The 21,132-nt window shown below is 40.0% G+C and overlaps 1 protein-coding gene across 1 annotated transcript; it reads right to left on the bottom strand.

Moving 5' to 3' along the window:
• Positions 1–6,617: 6,617 nt before the first annotated feature.
• On the bottom strand, positions 6,618–9,349 carry LOC119765542. The gene is made up of 5 exons (XM_038249624.1): positions 9,062–9,349; positions 7,485–9,008; positions 7,090–7,417; positions 6,998–7,022; positions 6,618–6,937 (listed from the first exon to the last, which is right to left on the bottom strand). Exons 1-3 carry the CDS (start codon positions 9,143–9,145, stop codon positions 7,376–7,378), a joined length of 1,650 nt encoding a protein of 549 aa, XP_038105552.1. The 5' UTR covers positions 9,146–9,349; the 3' UTR covers positions 6,618–6,937; positions 6,998–7,022; positions 7,090–7,375.
• Between the last annotated feature and the right edge of the window lie 11,783 nt (positions 9,350–21,132).

Genomic DNA, 21,132 nt, shown 5'->3' with positions numbered 1-21,132 from the left:
AATCTAAAAATCTAAAAATCTAAAAATCTAAAAATCTAAAAATCTAAAAATCTAAAAATCTAAAAATCTGAAAATCTAAAAATCTAAAAATCGGAAATTCAAAAAATCAAAAAATCGAAAAATCGAAAATCTAAAAATTAGATCAAAAAATTAAAAAATCCTAAAATTAAAAAACATGCAGAATTTAAAAAACTAAAAGTCTGAAAATGTAATACAGTCCAGACTCGATTATCCGGAGGCTTCGGAAAAATTTCACTTCGGATAATCGAAACTTCGGATAATCGAATCACTTTTTTTCACTTTTTTTTATTTTCGAGCTTAATTGTGACCCCTAAACTACGCTAAAGTGATTTACTATTTTTTTTAAATCCAAGATGGCGGCCAATATGGCGGTGACGAAATATTGAAAAAATGCAGTGTATTATTTAATAAGCAATCAACTATGGGTAATTCTCCGCCAACTCACACAGAAGTTGCCCCGACCCCTCTTCGATTTGCATAGAGTTTGTCCTTAGAGGTAACTTTTGTCCCTGATCACGAATCCGAGGTCCGTTTTTTGATATCTCGTGACGGAGGGGCGGTACGACCCCTTCCATTTTTGAACATGCGAAAAAAGAGGTGTTTTTCAATAATTTGCAGCCTGAAACGGTGATGAGATAGAAATTTGATGTCAAAGGGACTTTTATGTAAAATTAGACGCCCGATTTGATGGCGTACTCAGAATTCCGAAAAAAAACCTATTTTTCCTCGAAAATAGCACTAAAAAAGTTTTAAAAATTCTCCCATTTTCCGTTAAATGACTGTAAAAAATTTTGCAACATGTCATTTTATGGGAAATTTAATGTACTTTTCGAATCTACATTGACCCAGAAGAGTATTTTTTTCATTTAGAACAAAAATCACATAACTTAAAATCTAAAGATTTAAAATTACTGATTTTCACGCTCCATACAAACAATTTTTTTTTATGTCCACGAGGGGGGTTGAGATTTCCAAAAAACTGTCGACGTGGTTTATGGCTGGTCCCCATCAAAAAATCAAAAAATCTACGCAAAAATATTTTTAAAATCTAACAATTTAAAAAATCCAAAATCATAAAATCTAACATCTAAAATTAAATCATCTTATCATCTGAAAATCTTCAGAAAAAAATTAAATCAAAAGATCTAAAATTTTGGAATATTTAAAATCCAAAGATACAAAAATTCTAGGATTCTATATGGCTAAATAATGATATTTTAAAATTTAAAATCTAAGGATTTATTTAAAAACCTTTCAGGTTTATTTACAGGTTTTATTAACTAAAAAAAATAGACCAACATAAAAAAGCAACGTTTAACCTAAAATTAAAATATAAAAGTATTAACTACGCTTCGGCTATATGTACAGTTAACAAAATTTTCATTAAATCTGGAAAAAATATTTAAAAATCTAAATAGATTTTTAGACTACACTTTTAGAATAGACTTTTAGAAATACGTTCATCGCTTAATATAGAAACAGTAATGCAACAAATGATACACAAAAGACTAAAAAAACATTATTTATTCTAACATGTATTCACCCATACCGATAACACACTCACCACTGCTATAACAGTCCCAAGGGGGAACCAACTTTAAACTGAATTTTTGTATACAAATGATAACCCTACCAGGAGGGCATGCCCAGCAGTAGGGCCACGTGGCTGACCGTTTTACAAAAATGCAACGTTTGTGTCCTGCGCACACGCACGAAAACACACACACTTCAATTTCGTCCTTTGTCCAATACGGTCGTCTACCGTTGGAATGTATTCAACAAAGTAGGGAGAATTCGTGAACGACCGTATTATGCCGAAAAAAGACACGATATCGAAAATGTGTGTGAAGAAGTTTGAAATTGGGCCAGGATCGCAGAACTGTCAGAGTGACAGCTCTCACCAATACAGCCGTTCAACTCCCCGTCGTCGTCGGGCAACTCCTTCAGTTTCTTATCAATTTCGGTTAACAGACCAAAAAATAGGATTCTCCTTCCCCGTAGCATTGCGTGTGTCCTAGTGCAACCGAGCCTCCTTAAGAGGCCTGACCCCGTTCCTTAAGACGGTCCAAGAAGGCCTCGGAATCGTCTTACAATCGAAATTTTACCAGGGCACCAGGACCGAACCGCGCCGAAATCTATCGACAGTGTTTAATTTTTATTGGGAAAACGCGGAATCGCGCGTATCGTCACCTGGTCTCCCGATTTCCCCCCTCCCCTCCCGGTCCCAAGCGGGTCGCTTCCCTGCTTCAACGGTCCGCACAAAACTCAAATAATATTCTCCCCCGCTTAAAATATAGGACCAAAATAAGGGGCTGAAGGGAGTGGGTCGAAAATTGATTTCGCGAAGCCGCGTCCGAGTCCCATCAATATTATTTTATTCGATTTTCGGCGAAGCTGGATTTGAGTTCCGAAGGTCGGCGGCGGGGGTTTCCCCGGGAAAAACAGTGCGCAAACGCGTACGCACGCAGCAGGCCGTGGAAAAACAAACAGGACCGCGTTGCGATGCAACGACCGCGCGCGAAAATTGCGAACTGCGTTTCTTGAATGGTACAAGTACATGAATGGCCTACTCTGTTTTGGCTGGTGTGACACGTGGTTTGAACTAGAGATCCTAAATAGGGAGACTGGACGAAATGAATTTGACGTACCCAAACAGACGCGAGTTTGACGTATCCAAACGAGCATTTGCCTTTACGCCCAGCAAAACTTATCAGTGTTGCCAAGCTCAAAACATACGTTGCCAGATCGATTTAGCAAGCTTAGACCAGTCTCCCTATTTAGGGTCTCTAGTTTGAACGAATAAGGAATGTTTGGATATGTTTATTAACTATAATATAAATAACCATGGGTAGTCTCTCAAGCTCAAACTCCATTTATTTTTGGAGTTTGACACTTATCTTGATGGCAAAAAAAAACAATCATGCGGGAAACAAAGGTTACTTCTTTTTTCATTTTTATTAGGATAAATTCTCATATGTTTAGCATACTTTTCGGTCCTAATTCCATCCAATTCATAGATTTTTACCTATGGTCCTGATTACTCCAAGAAGACTCATTCATTCGCGAATACAAATTGACCGCGAAGTAAAACTGCTCAGATGTGTTCCTAGCCGTTTGTCATTCTCTCTCTCTCTTTTGCTCTCCCTCTCACTCCAATCGGGTAGTACAGCGAATGGCTCGGAGAGACCGATTGCGCTTTGTCGCTCAAAGTTGACACAAAAAGTTTGCGATCGGCTTTGTTTTGATCATTTTTTAAAGTGCTTAAAATCAATGCTAACGAAAATATTTAGCAATTCTGTGGTGTAAACACCATCAAAGGCATATATGACAGTAATATGAACCATGCCAAGTTCAAACTGACGGCAAACTGTGGTTGTGCAGGCCAAAAGAGCGCTACGCTGAAATTTTGTTAGGGGAAATATACCCATTTTAATCACACTAAGCGGTTCGACCAATTCTCATCACTTTTGCCGTTTCTGCTATTAAATCAACATTTTCAGATGTTTCAGCAATGGAGAGTTGCTTGCTAACTTTTATTTGAGATATTTATTACTTTGGAACAGTCAACAACACTTTATATAAGCTGTAATTCATGATCAAAGTGCTGATAGGCCGATAATAGAAATAGGCTGAGAAAGGGTATAGTTCCCCTAGTTAGGGACCAACAAAGCTTCAGTTTAAATTGGTGTCGAATCTGAAATCACATACGAGGGCACACAAAAGGCTTCAACCAGATAAAAAAATACAACTAGTGAGCAAAACATGTGACTAAAGTTTAATTTTTTAACATTTAAAATCAAGCCGGAGTTTCGGAGATATCATAAGGGGAAAAATGAGAGCTAGGAGACACTGAATTAAACTCATTTTTCACTCAATTTAAACATTAATAGGCTAAATCGCAACAACCGGCTGTCGGCCGATCAACACAGTTAGAAAATGAAAATTATGGGATATTTTCGGGTTGAAAAAATATCTGACTGTTTTTCTTCCTTATGGCCATCGTTAATAAGACAACGAAATAAACAATTATTTCTTAAATCATCAAAATATATTTGGCAACACTTCCAACAAAACTCCCCTCATTTACAGACCGTTCGTGGAGAATCCAATTTCAAAGGTGGTCCACATGGTGGTCTAGCCATCCTTTTGTGATAAACTAGAAAAAAAGCATTTTGCAATTACATTTTGAATTTTTTAAATTAACCTTTTCTTACTATAATCAGGAGGGCCCACATCCTGAAATTGTTCAAAACAAGTGTTAGTGTAGTTTCTTGCCCGACATTTTATCGCCTCGTTTCTACAACAATGTCTACTTACCGCCGAAAAAGCTCCAAAGTTTAGCACTACCAAGAGCATAAAAGAAACGACCATCAACAGCGGAAACTTCATTTTGAAATGATGAACTCAAGCGGGATTGGCGTCCTATTTAAGCAAATTTTTACTTTTACCAAAAAGCAGTGCAGCACAGATTTATTTATTACCATGAAAATTGATTGTTTCAATCTAACAAAACGTTATTGCTAAAATAAGTAAGACTAATTCAAAATTACCACACTTATTTTAGCGTTGAAGTTACCTTAATCTGAACAACAACAACAACAACATCACTAATCCACATTTTATCGACAATTTGAACAAGAAAAAGTCGTCGAAAGAGTTGCATCGCCTTATATACCCATTCCCATCAGTCTAAACAGTGGTGTCTGAATGATGCTCGATAATACGAGGATTTCCTGGAAATTTACTAGAACCAAATAAACCAACCAGTTGAGCAGCTTTTTGTGAACAATTCTGAGCATGTTGATTTTTCTAAAAGTTATTCCTATTACTTTTTCTAGCATTCTACAAAAATATTTCCAAAAGCCTATTTTCGTCTGGCTAACATGAGCAGTTCTCTCTGATTTCGGTCACTCGATTTTTTTTGTTGTATTTTTTAATCCGACTGAAACTTTTTTGGTGCCTTCGGTACGCCCAAAGAAGCCATTTTGCATCATTAGTTTGTCCATATAATTTTCCATACAAATTTGGCAGCTGGCCATACAAAAATCTGTACCTTTTGAAGGATTTTTTTGATCGATTTGGTGTCTTCGGCAAAGTTGTAGGTATGGATAAGGACTACACCGATAAAAATGATACACGGTAAAAAAAATTGGATATTTTTTATTTAGCTTATGTCACTTAAACTTGATTTACAAAAAAAAAACACTTTTTTTATTTTTTGATATGTTTTAGAGGACATCACAACCAACTTTTCAGAAATTTCCAGGTTCTTCAAAAACTGTTTGCCCGAGTTATCAATTTTTTAATCAAAACAGATTTTTTTTTTCCTAAAAATCGAAATATTGGTCGCAACAATTTTTCAACTTCATTTTTCGATGTAAAAACAAATTTGCAATCAAAAAGTACTTTTGTGAAATTTTGATAAAGTGCATCGTTTTCAAGTTAAATCCATTTTAGGTACTTTTTTGAAAATAGTCGCAGTTATTATTTTTTTTAAATTAGTACGCATGTTTGCCCACTTATAATTTTTTTTTTTGAAAAGCTGAGAAAATTATCCATATTTTGCTCCTTTGAACTTTGTTGATACGACCCTTAGTTGCTGAGATATTGCCATGCAAAGGTTTAAAAACAGGAAATTTGATGTTTTCTAAGTCTCACCCAAACAACCCACCATTTTCTAATGTCGATATGTCAGCAACTAATGGTCCGATTTACAATGTAAAAATATGAAACAATCGTGAAATATTCCGATCTTTTCGAAAAAAATATTTTCCAAATTTTTAAACCAAGACTAATATTTTAAAAGGGCGTAATATTGAATATAACGTTGGGTGAGACTTGAAAAACATCAATTTTCATGGCTTTAAACCTCTGCATGGCAATATCTCAGCAACTAAGGGTCGTATCAACAAAGTTAAAAAAAGCAATTTAAAAAAAATAAAAACTGCGACTATTTTGAAGAAAAACTTGAAAACGATGCGCTTTATCAAAATTTCACTAAAGTACTTTTTGATTGCAAATTTGTTTTTACATCGAAAAATAAAGTTGAAAAACTTTTGCGACCAATATTTCGATTTTTTGAAAAAATCTGCATTGATTCAAAAAAACATAACTCGGGCAAAGATTTTTTGCACAACCTGGAAATTTCGGAAAAGTTGGCATTTGATGTCTTCTAAAACATAGCAGAAAATGAAAAAAGTGTTTTTTAACAAATCAAGTTTTAGTGACAAAATCACCAGCATTTTTTGCCGTGTTTTTTTTTTCAGTGTAGTCCGTATCCATACCTACAACTTTGCCGAAGACACCAAATCGATCAAAAAATTCCTTCAAAAGATACAGATTTTTTAATTTTCATACCTCATTTTTGTATGGACGGCTGCCAAATTTATATGGAAAATTATATGGGCAAACTAATGATGCAAAATGGCTCCTTTAGGCATACCGAAGGCACCAAAAAAGTTTCAGTCGGATTAAAAAATACAAAAAAACGAATGACCAAAATCTGAGAGAACTGCTCAACTGTCAAATGATCTACTAACATTATTTTAAGATGAAACATTTCAGAAATATCAGGGTATTAAAATGGATTGCAAGTGTTTATGTATTTTTTTTTGTGAAAAACTTTATTCATCTAATTATGTTTACATCAAACCTCATTTGATAGATCGCTGGGATGAAAATGAATAACATTATGTTCGGAATTCATTTTCCACTTCATTTATTCATTTTCAGCATACGAAAACAAAGTGTACTTTATTGCTGTCGGCCACCGTTGCTAATACCGACTACTAGTGTCTTCCTTTTATCTACAGGGACTTCTAGCATACAATCTAATACTATTCATGCTGAACGGGGGGACATGCCCGGAGATTCCCGGGGATCCTTTGACACGTTTTAAAAAACCGTTTAGTGAACACTGAAAATAAACCATTACCTAATATTCATCCATTCATCAGCAACTCCAAGCAACACTTACCGACAGGGGGCCCAGCGATGTCTTCCTGGAATTTATGACAGAAACAGTTACCGTTTTCGAGGTTCTCGTCAAAATATATCAAAAATACTCACGGCCGAGCAAACATTCAAGTTTAGTGCCAAAAGCGCAATCGAAAAGATGAGCAGCAATGGGAACTTCATTCTGAAAACGTTTTTTCAGCGCAAATTAATTTTTGTTCGGAGGCACTATTTATACCAAAATAAATTTATTGAAATGCCCTTTTAATTTTCAATTCAAACTGAAACTAATGTGTGAGTCGGAATAAAAATCTGTAACCAATCAATTTGAAGCTTGCTATTTTAAATGATTTTTCATACATTTCAAAGCTTTCGTTTCACAATTTTCTGTAAATTCCACTCAATACATATCATAAATTGCGCTCCATCCTTTGAGCGAGTCCTGCGAAATGAAGTTGTTTTTTTTTATTATAATTTCATAATTGTCAATAAATAGCCAAATTCCTCACCCTGTAAACCCACTGTCCACCTTTGGGCAACTCGTACCGCTTCCGGCACCGGCAGTAACTTTCGAGCCGACATTTGGGGAATAGTTTGCGCGCCATTTTCGCGTTCCCCATGCGGTCGTCGGCCACCCCATAATTCCGGAAGCCCAACTTGACAGCTGTCAAATTCGGCATCAGTGTTGCCAGCTTTTCCCACTGTTTGCGACTGATGTCGCAACTGCTCGCCACGGTTCGAATGTTGGTCAACGCTGGGGTGATGTTTTCGAGATGAAATTTTTGAAAGTCGATGATCAGCTCGGAAAGAGCTGGAAGCGACTGGAGTCCGGACAGGAACTTGCAGTGGAGCGATCTCCAAGCTTGTTGAGGCGTGAGGTGCTGGTAGGCGTCCGAGCGGTCAATTAGATGAAGGGTTTGAAGGTTTTTGAGGTTAGGGAAGGGAACATTTTCGGGTGAAACGATCTCCGGACTGCTCATGATCTGTAGATGAGTCAGCGCTGGAAAGACGTGCTCCAGGAAGCGGTTTAGACTGGCAACATGGGAGACTTTGTATGATCTTAGCGCGAGATGGCGCAGAGAAGTCAGCTTTGGTAAGGTGTTAGTAATGGGTGGGATTGTTAGTACAACGTCCCCTAGTTGAAGGCCGAATTGTTCCAGGTGTTGCAGAGCCAGAACGTAGTGCCAGAAGTTTTCGCTGAGGGACTCCGGAAACTTGCAGCACGTCTCCAGTGTGAGTTCTTTGAGGTTAGGACAAATCAGGGCAAGATTCTGGATGAAGTTTGGAATTCCAGTGACGCGCTTCAGCGAAATTGTTTTCAAGTCTCCACATCGTGACAGGAAGTGTTCAACCTTGGAGCTTTCGGTACTCGCAGAGTCATAGAAATCTGCATGTAGTTTAAAGTGTTCCAACCTTGGGAACTCCATGTTCCAGATCGAATCATCATGCTTGAAAGAACAATCAACAACTTCCAATCGTGTCAAGTTCCGGCTGTAATATCCAAGATCCACTTCTCTAATCCCATGTCGAATCGTCAACTCTGTGAGGGTTGGGAAAAGTATTCGAAAATCATGATCAGACAAATTCCTAAAGCTGTAATTTGCACGCAGCTGTTGCAAATTGGTCAACGGACGAAGCGCGACCTTTTCGTGAAATTCCCAAATGAAAATACTGTTCGTAATATCCAGTGCTGCCAAATTCGGGCACAAATCCAACACTTCCCGGACGTGCTCCTTCTCGAAGCGACACTGCAGGCGAAGAAACTTGAGACAGTGCGAAAATTTCCGCAAAATGTCCACCACAAAGTCACGCTGGCAGACTATTAGGTCCAGATTACGGTACGGTCTGCGACTCGCAAGAAGCCGTCGTCTGAACGTTGCTTCCGGAACGATGTTCCGATGCGTGAAGGGATACAGATCGACCGTGAGGATGACCGTTTCCGGGTGGAATGCCAGCCGATTCCACCGGTGACACACCAGGGTGGCAGCTTTGCGACTCGCGAAGTCGAGGTTGAGGAAAATTGTTTGCAAAACCTGTAAAACTAACTGTTATTTCGGTTCAAGATTTTATTCTGAATAATACTCACTCCATCAGGAAGACTTTGTATATTAGGGATTGAATACCGATTAGAGCTGCCTTTTTTTGAAATACAATCCCAAAATTTTCGCATTTTCAAATGAAATTCGGAGAGTCACTGCAGAACAACTGATTTGTAACATCTGCTCGACTAGTGAATTTCATCCGAGGAAAGGTAAACAATGTTTTGAAAATGAAGTTCATGCGCATGCTCAAAACTAATTCACGCAAGCTCACGAATACATGTGAAACAACCTGTTGCACTCGAATGCACCAATTTTCGATGTATTTGCCAAAACAAATGAGTAGAGTGTTGCGGAATGAATTGTTTTTTTTTTACGCGAAGTTTTGTTATGTGAAAATGTTTCGGTCAAAATTTATTATATTAATCAAAGAGTTATTTGAACTTTTGTGAGCTTGTATCGTGTTAAAGAGTGAACAAACGTAAGAGCTCACCGGTCTTTTCGGGGGTTTTCGTAAATCCCGATTTCCTGTTGAAGATGAAACCGCAGGATCGTGTTCATGGCTGCTAAGGAAAATCTTCACAATACGCTCGCCAGGATATGTGTTGAATCGGCATGAGGAAGATCAAGCTGTCCGTGATTGAGGACCCGCAGCTGGACGTCCGGACCCCTGCGACTGAAAAACGTTCGGATGCTTTGAAGCAACCGATAAAAAGGGCTACCGGAAGTTCCAGAAACTTGGTGAGATCTATCCAAACTGAAACTGTGACTTTTTGCCTACTGATTAACCATTAAATACGCGCTGATCTCATGTTTGCCTTATGAGATTGGAAGTCTAAAGATAGGTTGAGGACTCTTCTGGTTCTTGGTCTATGTTTGAGCGGGGCCAGACAATGCCCAATGACCTCGGAATTGGACCGCAAGGAGCTCTGTCATTCTGAAACGGGTCATTGGAAGCAGCGCGAGGGCTAACACCACCTAATGTCCGAGACTGCGATAAGCTGTATCAGCATACTCAAGACTGATACAAATTATACTTTGTAACGACAGACTAGCTGGTACTTTGTAGAAAATAGAGTTTTTGGGGAAAATGGTTCTAATTATGAGCAACAGGAGCTAATTTGCACGGCTAGCTACTTCTCAGGGCAATTCTTGGGGAACGAACGATAATTTGGCACTTACCCGATCATTATCAACCTCACAATCGTCTTCTCTCTCGTGTGCAGCAAATATAAAAGGCAAAATTAACGATCGCACACGCACGGTTTATTCAACGCACTTTACTTTACTTTTAAGCAGAAACCTTAGTGATTTTTCGACGGTTTTGCACTTAAAACTAAAACTAATCTAAATTAAAGATTCAAAAAAGAGAATTTAACACGTTTGGGATGGGTTTTAGGGTTTATTTTAGCTGGAACAAAACGGAGCGCGAACAATCCCACGATGGCATGCACGTTGGGGCCGTCCCGCGGTTGGGGCCCTTCTGCAGGTCGCGATACACGACCGGATAGCTGAAGGCCGGGATGAGGGTATTGAGAGAGCAAGCAAGTCAAAGGGGAACAGACATACCTCGATCAGCGACTCGTCCGTCGCAAGATGGCGGATAACGGCGGCGTCCACGCCTGCCGGGCCTGGGTTTTCGTCGACGACCGTGGCTATGGTCGGCGGGGCATTCTCACTAGTGAGAACAAGGGTTTCAGGATTGTGGGACCATATGTTGATGGATGGTCTTAACGGCCTCGAACGGTGACACTAGATTTTCGGTATCACTCGCGCACTTTAGTTCTTCGGGGTGGATCCAAATGATCCAATTATTTGGTGTGGGAAAGCCGCTTAAACTTGTTTTAAATCAGGCATACGCGACAGGATCGTCCCTCTAACTCTCACCAGGTGATCATCCGGGTCGAAACGCGCGCTTTACGTGTACTCTCCCCGCTGACCTTCCCAACACACTATCCACTCGGGTGGATTTCGTGATTACCGTTCAACTTAACGCCTGATTTTAACTTTTTGTTAATTCAACTCGCACACGCGGCTAATTAACTCGTTCGAGGAACCACAATCTGGATCGTACTAGTGTCGGCTATTAGATAGCAAAAGAGGACGAGTCTAGGGCTTCGGGGCCCTTTTATATCCTCCGCTCTCCGAGGTAGTCTGTCCCAGCGGGTCCACTTCTCTCTCTCCCATAGTTTCTGCTGGTCATCTTATGCGTTGCGAAGTCCAAACGCAAAGTTTGAATTTCCCAATCTCGCCATACTGGAACGCCGCAACAACCTAACTCCCTACACCTAGTGGTTGTGCATGAGAGCGGCGCGTCTTTGTTAGTTATCCTAACCATTAGCTAAGAGGCCTTAATTCTAATGTTAGTTTAATACATGATTTTCTAGTCGAATCATGATTTACCAACCAATTAGTGATTATTGGTAATAATGAACTGCCCTTTTAAATCTAAGATCTGTTGCTCAACTCACTCTCATGCATTGGAAATGAACCTTTATCATAGTGAAGTGGGCTGCGATTTCGGTACGCAAGCAAATCAAATTTTATAGCGAAAAGAGATGTAATGTACTTAGTCTATAAAAAAAAAACAAAATATTTCATATTTGGGCAGATAATGATCGAATTGGAACCCATCGGTTACAATACTCCCTGGGTCAGGGGGAAAAATTAAAGAATTTATTTTTTTTGGGGTTAATATGCTCGTAAACTAAACTTATATCGGTTATATACTAAATCTTATGATTACTCCCAGAACGACTTAGTCAAGACCACATTTACTCTACTGTCTCAAACCTCTGCATTTCTGAGGGAAAAGTTCATATTCATTTATCCAATCCAATTTATACTACAAATAAAAAATCTTCTAATGCACTGGGGCAACAAAAAAATAATTCTCGCTCTCACAAGTGCTATATCAAATAATTAACACGGTCAAACGTATCATTTCCAAAACCAAACATTCTATCACTTTCATCCAAATTCGAATCCTAGGCTATTCAAATTTTGTCTCTTTCACACTCATCGCAATTATTCCAAATCCCTTTATCGTTCACACTGGACTCCTACCATCAATTTCTTAACTAATACCAATTCGGTCGCTTTATTATCAGTCGACCCTCAACACGATCGTAATCGTTCGCTATCAGCTCCGCGTCCGGAGGCTGAGGCGAAAACTATTGTTTCATATTGGAGAATACCACTACTGTGTATACTGTAACATTCTTATCAAAAGAACAAAAAAAAATACACCGTGAGGCTTCTCACACATATTAACATATCTGACTCGGACAATCATCGAGGCAGACATGTAGAGTACCAACATCGGGCATTTAACAGATGTAATGCAATTATTTTAAATAGTTTGCTCTTAACCATCGAAGTGCTCGCATTTAAGCAACATCAATTTATTTCTAATTTTTTTTTTTTAGCTTTTTTCAAGAAGCAGCAAAGTGTTATAATTAAATTATTCTAGTTGGGATTTCGATCGAAGGATCTGGGTCTCCAAAACCAAATTAATTCCAAAAAAGTTAACTTAAGTTATTGATGATAAACTAGATATTTTTACCCTGGCTTAAGATGTGCTGCGGGCCAAACGCCGAGTGCTTTTCCATCTAAACCTTCTAAATCATACGAAGATGTTCCAATCTTGGCCTTAACTTTACAAGGCAAATATTGAGGCCCGTATTTAGCATTATAATTGTCAACGGCACTCGAAAGACGCATGTTTTTACGGTAAACTAGTTGTCCTGGTGTGAACGAATTTGGAAAACGACGGTGTCTAAGATTGTATTGTTTCCGACAAACTTCATTCGCTTTCGTCAAATTTCCTTTCACCTGGTCATAGATTTCCCCAAACAGTTTCTTTCGATTCTTTTCCATTGTCTCTTCCGGCAGTGGTTCTTGATTAGCGACTAATTGATGATCTTCTCCTTTTATAAACATTTCATGTCCGTGGGTAACGAAATATGGAGTAAGTTTTGTGGAACTGTGGGTGCTAGTGTTCAAAATTGTCTCAAGTTCGGCCAAACGGGTGTCCCAAAGGCGTTGATCGTCCCTGACATAAGTCCTAATTGCTGCGTTTACGGTTCGGTTCACACGCTCTACTGGGTTCGCTTGCGAATGATAACGAGAGTTTAACCAATGGACTATCCCAAATCTGTCCAACAAATTCTTGAATTCACGCGATGTAAAACAACTGGCGTTATCAGAAATGATAACTTGTGGCACAGAGTTCTTATGGAACCACAAATCTTTTAAAACTATACATAAATTTGAACTATCAATTTTCCTAACAGCATGTAGTGAAACCCATTTACTGAAAAGGTCAACCACTACAAGAAGGTGTTGATTGCCTTTCTTGCTGCGGGGGAGGGGCCCGATGAAGTCGACGGCGATAATCTGCCACGGATGATCGGCCACCCTCATTTCTCCCATTTTTGGTACCACTGGAACGGTAACACCTTTAACTTCTTTACAAATTCCACAATTTTGTACATATTGACGAATATCTTTTGCCATTTTCGGCCAATAAAAGCGCTGCCGTACGCGCGAAAGAGTCTTCTCATAACCGAGATGCATGGTATCGTCGTGGTTGGTAGTTATAATAGATTCGCGATCTCCTAAAGGCACAACGATCTTCCATTCATAACGGTGGTCGTACGGAGAATCGTTGGTGGAAACAAACTTGAAAAGTTGCCCGTTGATCACCCGAAAATCTACAAAATCATCGGGATTTTCCAAAACACTCTGCTTCATTGACCCGTACCATTCATCTTCAGCACCCTGAGAGACCGCCGCGACGCTGCGTGACAGGGCGTCGGCTACTACATTATCCTTCCCTTTTCGGTGTATAATTGTCATATCGTATTGCTGGAGGTTTAAACTCCAGCGGCTGCAACGTGAACCCACTTTCCACGAGGTGGTTAAAATGTGAGTCAACGCTGACGAATCAGTAATTAATGTAAAGTGACAACATTCAATGTAACCTCTAAATGCCTGAATTGAAAGCAGGGCAGCTAGGGCCTCTTTCTCAGCCGGGTGGTAATTCCGTTGAGGTGTTGTAAGTTTATGTGAAAAATATGAAATTACTCTCTCCTGTCCCTCTTGAATCTGCGTTAACACCCCCGCTACCGCGACATCTGAAGCGTCTGTTTGAATGACAAACTCCTTCTCAAAATTCGGGCTACATAGCACTGGGGTACTAATCAGACACTCTTTGACAGCAATGAATGCCTGTTCAGCTTCATCCGTCCATTGAATAATTTTTGACTTGGTTTTGAGTAGTTCAGTTAATGGAGCTACTATCCCACTAAAGTCGGGTAGGAAACGGCGATAATAATTTGCCATTCCTAAAAATCGTCTTAATTTAGTTATCGTTGTTGGTCGTTCGTAATCTACGATCGGTCGAATTTTGTCCGGGTTGGGACGCAATCCTTCAGTGGATAATAGATATCCTAAAAATGGTAATTCAGAAACGCCAAAACGCGATTTATCCACATTGATAGCCAAGTTAGCCTCTCTTAGTCGCCGTGAGACCTCTGCTAGAAGTCGTACGTGTTCCTCAAACGTTTCGCTAACTACTACCACATCGTCCAAGTAAACGAAAACGTTTGGTTCCAGCTCACCAAAACCCAACACTCGGTCCATCAGTCTCGACAGCGTAGCTGGACTATTGATTAGACCGAATGGGAGTCTGGTGAACCGGAACAACCCTTTACCCTGGACACAGAAGGACGTGTACTTCCGGGAGTTCTCATCCAACGGGATTTGAAGGAAAGCTTCCGTCAAATCGATCGTTGAGAGATACCTCGCCTTTGGTAACTGTCCTAAGATTCGACCAGGGTGGGGTAAAGGGTAGGAATCACGCACAGTTCTTTCATTTATCTTTCGAGCATCTAAGCAGAGCCTAACCTTGCCCGTGGGTTTGATAACCGGCACTACATTCAAAGCCCAATCTGAATGAGTTCGCTCAATTATTCCCAGTTCGAGCATCCGATCTAATTCCTCCGCTACGAGTGCCTGAACCTTAGGTGACATAACGTATGGGAACTGACGAACGGCTGGTTTCCCTATCCATTCCTCTTTCAGTTCAATATTGTGTGAAATAAGTGGTGTTGTTGAAAGTTGTCCTGGCATGGCAGTTTTGAAAGTTCTTTTAATATTTTCGATCATTTCCTGTTCGGAGTGATTTAAAATTGTATCTTTCGGTGACGCAGGGGAGATTAACTCTTCTGCGAACGCGGTGTATTGAATAATTGGAGAAATTTGAAATTTATTCCAAAAATCCATTCCACACAAACAATCTACTGCTAGCCGTGGAACGACTAAAGTTGGTATTATTTTAATTTTTCCATCAAACGAGAAAGGAATCATGAATTGACCCGAAATCTCAAGTGAGTCGCCACCCGCTGTTTTCAGAATGATCTGGCGGTTGAGTGGCTTTAAATTTTTCGATTTTAATTTTGCAAATAAAGTATCATTAATCATGGTTGACTGACTTCCACTGTCTAACAACGCTTTGGTATGAACACCGTAAACCTTCACGTGAGCGTAGGGTCGATTATCATCTGAATTTAACAAGGAAATTTGATTCACTTCATCAGGAGCTGCATACATTTTTTCGGAGGCTAGTTCCCAAACTTGAGAAAACTCCGACTCCAAAAGCGAAACATTTAATTGCGCTGCTGATTGCTCGACGGAGCGCGACTTGCAACCGCCTGAATCCCGTTTTTTCGACAATACGGACAATTTAATGTTTCAAATCCCTTGAACCCACAAATTAAACAAAAAACCCTTTTGGGCTCGCGACACTCTTCGTGATAATGTTGAGTTCTACCACAGTTGTAGCAAACGTTCGGATTCGGAGGTCTCCACTCGTCCACCAAACGTGCTAAGACCGACGGAGTCGAAGCGGTCCTGTTCGAATTGTTCAGGCCTGAGCCACCTGGTTGAGCAAGATTTTGAGTAAAAGTATTTGTCGCGTTGGCTGCAGGGTTAGCCCTGTACTGATTTCCCTGGTTTGGATTACTACCACTCCCACGTGCTTGGTAATTATCCTGATTTCCACGAGGTTGATAGTTATTCTGATTCCCGGGTTGTTGATTCTGTCGAGAGTTGTTATTATTAGTATTAGCCGGTTGAATATGGGTTTGTTGGGGCGCCAGCTGAGGTGTCTTCTTGACCTCAGTCTTCTTTTCGGGGGGTTCTGAAACCATATTAACTGATTTTTCAGACCCAAACATTTTGTTGTATAATGAAAAATTTCCAGCATCGATCATCCTGCCAACGGCGTTAAGGGTTGGTAAATCAGGAATCGTAAGGAACGTCAATTGTTTGCGATAGTCTGATCGCATGTTCTGCTGAACCAGTTTCTTTTTTTCTATTTCGGGAATTTGAACCGTCATGGATCGAAACAATTTCTCCATGTCATGGTTATAAGATTGAAAAGATTCATTTCGTTGTTGTTTGCGAAGATAAACTTTAACCCTGACCATACTGTCGAGGTCGGGATGAACAAAAGCATTTCTAAGTTCCCACACAAGGTGATCCCAATTGTACAATCTTCCGGTGGAACGCATTGATTGATACCAGTTTAAGGCCGGTCCCGAAAAAAGGTGGAGCGCCGAATTAAATAGTTCATCATCTGCTACTTTTTCCGACATAGCATGACTTTTCACAATAAACAAAAATTCATTCAAGTTCAATCCTTGGTCGTCACCAGCATACTTTTCAATGCCCCACTTTGACACAGGTAAAGATTTGAGATAGCTTGTTTGTGGTACTTGATTTTGTTGATGTTCTTGGGGTTGTTGTTGAGGTTGTTGTTGGGGTTGTTGTTGAGGACGTGTTTTGCGAGGGGGTTGGGGATTGGGTGGTTGAGGTTGTTGTTGTGGGGGTGGTGGTGGAGGTAGGGGTAGAGGCAGGGGAAGTGGTTGGGTTTGTTGATAGTACGAATAATTAAAATTTTGGTTCTGAGGGTATGGTGGAAAATTTGATGGTGGTCTGTAAAACTGTTGAGGATTTCCAAAGGGTGGATGGGGTTGCTGGTATCTGGGTAGGGATGAATTTTGGTAACCAAATGGAGGTTGGGGGTATGGAGATGGGATAGGGTTGTTCAACAGTGTGTAGCTCGGATAACTAGAAAAACCACCCGAGTACGATGTCCCGAGTCCGTAAGTGGATGGCACATTAAAACTAACGCTTTTGGGGACTTGCTTAATTTTTGGGTGTCCTAAAAATCCTGGACTAGGAGAAAAGCTCGACGTTGTTGTTGGTGTACAGGTTGGAATAGTCAAACCTGCACTTGAAATTTGCCACTGTTGAAACAAAAGGTTTAAATCATCTGTCTGAACCCCTTGATCTCCCATATCAGACTGCTGGCGTCCCACTGAAATATCATTCTGTAAGGCCTGCAATTCATTTCTGAGACGACTTTCCTCTTCGTTTGCTTTTCGAAATTTTTCCAGCTCTCGAAGTAGTACTGCTTTGTCTACTTGAAGAGTCTCCGCAGCACCAGCTTGTTGAATAATTTGTTCCAAGGTTGGTTCTTCGTTTTCACTTTCTGTTCCTGATTCTGTTTCATTCCCTCGGGCCTCATCACTATAGTAAAAGTAATACAAATGATCCATGACGATTGAAAAAATCGTCGTCAGATCATCTTTTTCCATTTCAGCTGCACTTAAAAGTGCCAACCTAAGTCTAGCACCCAGGTGCAACAGTCTGCTTCTCATGTAGGCGATTTGCTCAGCACTACCATTTTTAATCTGAGTTTCAATTTCCTCAAGTTTCTGGCGGGCAATTTCGATTTCTTGTCTTACTGGATTCTTCAAAGTTCTGTCTGGTGGTATTTGACCAGCTTCTTGTTCACTTTTCAATTTAGACCGTAAGCATCCTCGCATTCGAGAACGATCACGATCAACCAAAATGTCTCGTACAATTAATTCGAAATTCAATTCATCTTCAGTTAACATATCAGCACGCAGGTCTGAATACCACGTGTCGATAGCTTCCTCTCGATTTCTTTCTTCTGGAAATGATCCGTAAGACTCCATTTTAAAATAATCTAATTAAACTACTAAGCGATGAAAACTAAAAGTTCCAAAATTTGACTGAATCAAGCAAAAAAATAAACAAATCTTAAAGTGAAATTAATTAAGGATTATGGATAAGAACTTTTTTCACCCAAAAATACCTTAAGGGAAACTTAAAACAAAAAAAGGGAGTCAAATCGACTTGTAATTCTGAATATAACCTATAAGAAAAAAGCATATGGTTGACATAACCTCCATTTACGAACACACATCCCAAAGCGTGGATAATAAATCCAAAAAAATCGCGATAAAAGTGCCAACTATCGTTCTTCCCCCACTCGAAAGGATAAAAATCTTTGATTTTTGATTTTACGCTGCGCGCCAATTGTAACGACAGACTAGCTGGTACTTTGTAGAAAATAGAGTTTTGGGGAAAATGGTTCTAATTATGAGCAACAGGAGCTAATTTGCACGGCTAGCTACTTCTCAGGGCAATTCTTGGGAACGAACGATAATTTGGCACTTACCCGATCATTATCAACCTCACAATCGTCTTCTCTCGTGTGCAGCAAATATAAAAGGCAAAATTAACGATCGCACACGCACGGTTTATTCAACGCACTTTACTTTACTTTTAAGCAGAAACCTTAGTGATTTTTCGACGGTTTTGCACTTAAAACTAAAACTAATCTAAATTAAAGATTCAAAAAAGAGAATTTAACACGTTTGGGATGGGTTTTAGGGGTTTATTTTAGCTGGAACAAAACGGAGCGCGAACAATCCCACGATGGCATGCACGTTGGGGCCGTCCCGCGGTTGGGGCCCTTCTGCAGGTCGCGATACACGACCGGATAGCTGAAGGCCGGGATGAGGGTATTGTAGAGAGAGCAAGCAAGTCAAGGGGGAACAGACATACCTCGATCAGCGACTCGTCCGTCGCAAGATGGCGGATAACGGCGGCGTCCACGCCTGCCGGGCCTGGGTTTTTCGTCGACGACCGTGGCTATGGTCGGCGGGGCATTCTCACTAGTGAGAACAAGGGTTTCCAGGATTGTGGGACCATATGTTGATGGATGGTCTTAACGGCCTCGAACGGTGACACTAGATTTTCGGTATCACTCGCGCACTTTAGTTCTTCGGGGTGGATCCAAATGATCCAATTATTTGGTGTGGGAAAGCCGCTTAAACTTGTTTTAAATCAGGCATACGCGACAGGATCGTCCCTCTAACTCTCACCAGGTGATCATCCGGGTCGAAACGCGCGCTTTACGTGTACTCTCCCCGCTGACCTTCCCAACACACTATCCACTCGGGTGGATTTCGTGATTACCGTTCAACTTAACGCCTGATTTTAACTTTTGTTAATTCAACTCGCACACGCGGCTAATTAACTCGTTCGAGGAACCACAATCTGGATCGTACTAGTGTCGGCTATTAGATAGCAAAGAGGACGAGTCTAGGGCTTCGGGGCCCTTTTATATCCTCCGCTCTCCGAGGTAGTCTGTCCCAGCGGGTCCACTTCTCTCTCCCATAGTTTCTGCTGGTCATCTTATGCGTTGCGAAGTCCAAACGCAAAGTTTGAATTTCCCAATCTCGCCATACTGGAACGCCGCAACAACCTAACTCCCTACACCTAGTGGTTGTGCATGAGAGCGGCGCGTCTTTGTTAGTTATCCTAACCATTAGCTAAGAGGCCTTAATTCTAATGTTAGTTTAATACATGATTTTCTAGTCGAATCATGATTTACCAACCAATTAGTGATTATTGGTAATAATGAACTGCCCTTTTAAATCTAAGATCTGTTGCTCAACTCACTCTCATGCATTGGAAATGAACCTTTATCATAGTGAAGTGGGCTGCGATTTCGGTACGCAAGCAAATCAAATTTTATAGCGAAAAGAGATGTAATGTACTTAGTCTATAAAAAAAAAACAAAATATTTCATATTTGGGCAGATAATGATCGAATTGGAACCCATCGGTTACAACTTTCCCATAATTTCGTAGCCGGCCTACGGATATTGGATTGGTTGAACACACACACACACACACACATTTGCCAAAACAAATGAGTTCTTTTCTTACTAGTTCTTACTAGTAGTTCATCACATAAGAAGGAAAAAAATACGTAAATTTCCTATCACAATGTTTCAAGAGCTTCCCTATCACGGACGTCAAAATCGAGGTACCTCAGAAGATTGCTGTACTGAATCATGGTTAAACAGGGGTAAGTACATTGTGAGCGGTAGGTGGTGACAAAAATGGTAAGTACAGTGTAGTATAAGATCTGTCAACTAACATCTGTCAACTGTCTACTGTCAAATTTTCTACTAACTTTATTTTAAGCTGAAAAATAAGTAATTAGAGAGCCAGGGATTTTATTAGCTAGCATGATAGAATCATAAATAAAAAGATAACATATACTTAAAAAACGGTTAATTATTAAACTTCATAAACTTCAGAATAGCAATCGGCAATTAATGATGCGTAAAAAAAGGTTGCGATTAAAGTTAGTTTGAGAATATCATTTAAATTCTTTTTTACGCTCCAAAAAGGGTAGATTCGAAAGGCAAAACTGTTCACGGGATCCATAATAGCTATCGGAAAGATTTAGAATTATTAGGGCAGGAAATGAAGCGCTGACAAAAGCGTTAAACTAGGAAAAACTAGGATATTCGTCAGCATTTAATTCCCTCAAACCAGCTACTTGGAAGTCCTTAGGAAAGACTATGTTGCGCACGACCAGTTGCTTAATTTGTTCCATCTGTACAGTTGATATAGCAAATCTTTATCAATCTGAGCTGAAAAACATTTCTGTTCCATCGGTGGCACACTAAAGACGCTTGCAAGCAATCCTTACGGTTGAGGAATCTGAAGATGTGCTGCAAAATCTACGAGGAAAAAATGTGTAAAACTTTCATTTGATAGATCGTCTATTGTAATTTTCTGAGAGGCAGTCTTTTCTGAATTCATTGGCTATGACGCATAAAATGGGGTTCCCAATCACGGACGTCAGAACCGAGGTACCCAAGTTGATTGCGAGGGAAAGACTCGCTTCAAACGGGGTAAGTACTGGTGATGATGTGTAA

The sequence above is a fragment of the Culex quinquefasciatus genome, chromosome 1 (genome assembly GCF_015732765.1).
Source record: "Culex quinquefasciatus strain JHB chromosome 1, VPISU_Cqui_1.0_pri_paternal, whole genome shotgun sequence".
In the NCBI taxonomy this organism is placed as follows: Eukaryota; Metazoa; Arthropoda; class Insecta; order Diptera; family Culicidae; genus Culex; species Culex quinquefasciatus.
Note: the sequence above shows the minus strand (reverse complement) of the source record. Positions and strands in the feature narration are given on the sequence as shown.

Coding starts and splice junctions, on each gene's coding strand:
- LOC119765542 (XM_038249624.1), bottom strand. CDS start 9,145: ATGCGAAAATTTTGGGATTGTATTTCAAAAAAAGGCAGCTCTAATCGG. Junction 9,009..9,061: donor TACAAAGTCTTCCTGATGGA/GTGAGTATTATT, acceptor TTAGTTTTACAG/GTTTTGCAAACAATTTTCCT. Junction 7,418..7,484: donor GTGGACAGTGGGTTTACAGG/GTGAGGAATTTG, acceptor TTCATTTCGCAG/GACTCGCTCAAAGGATGGAG.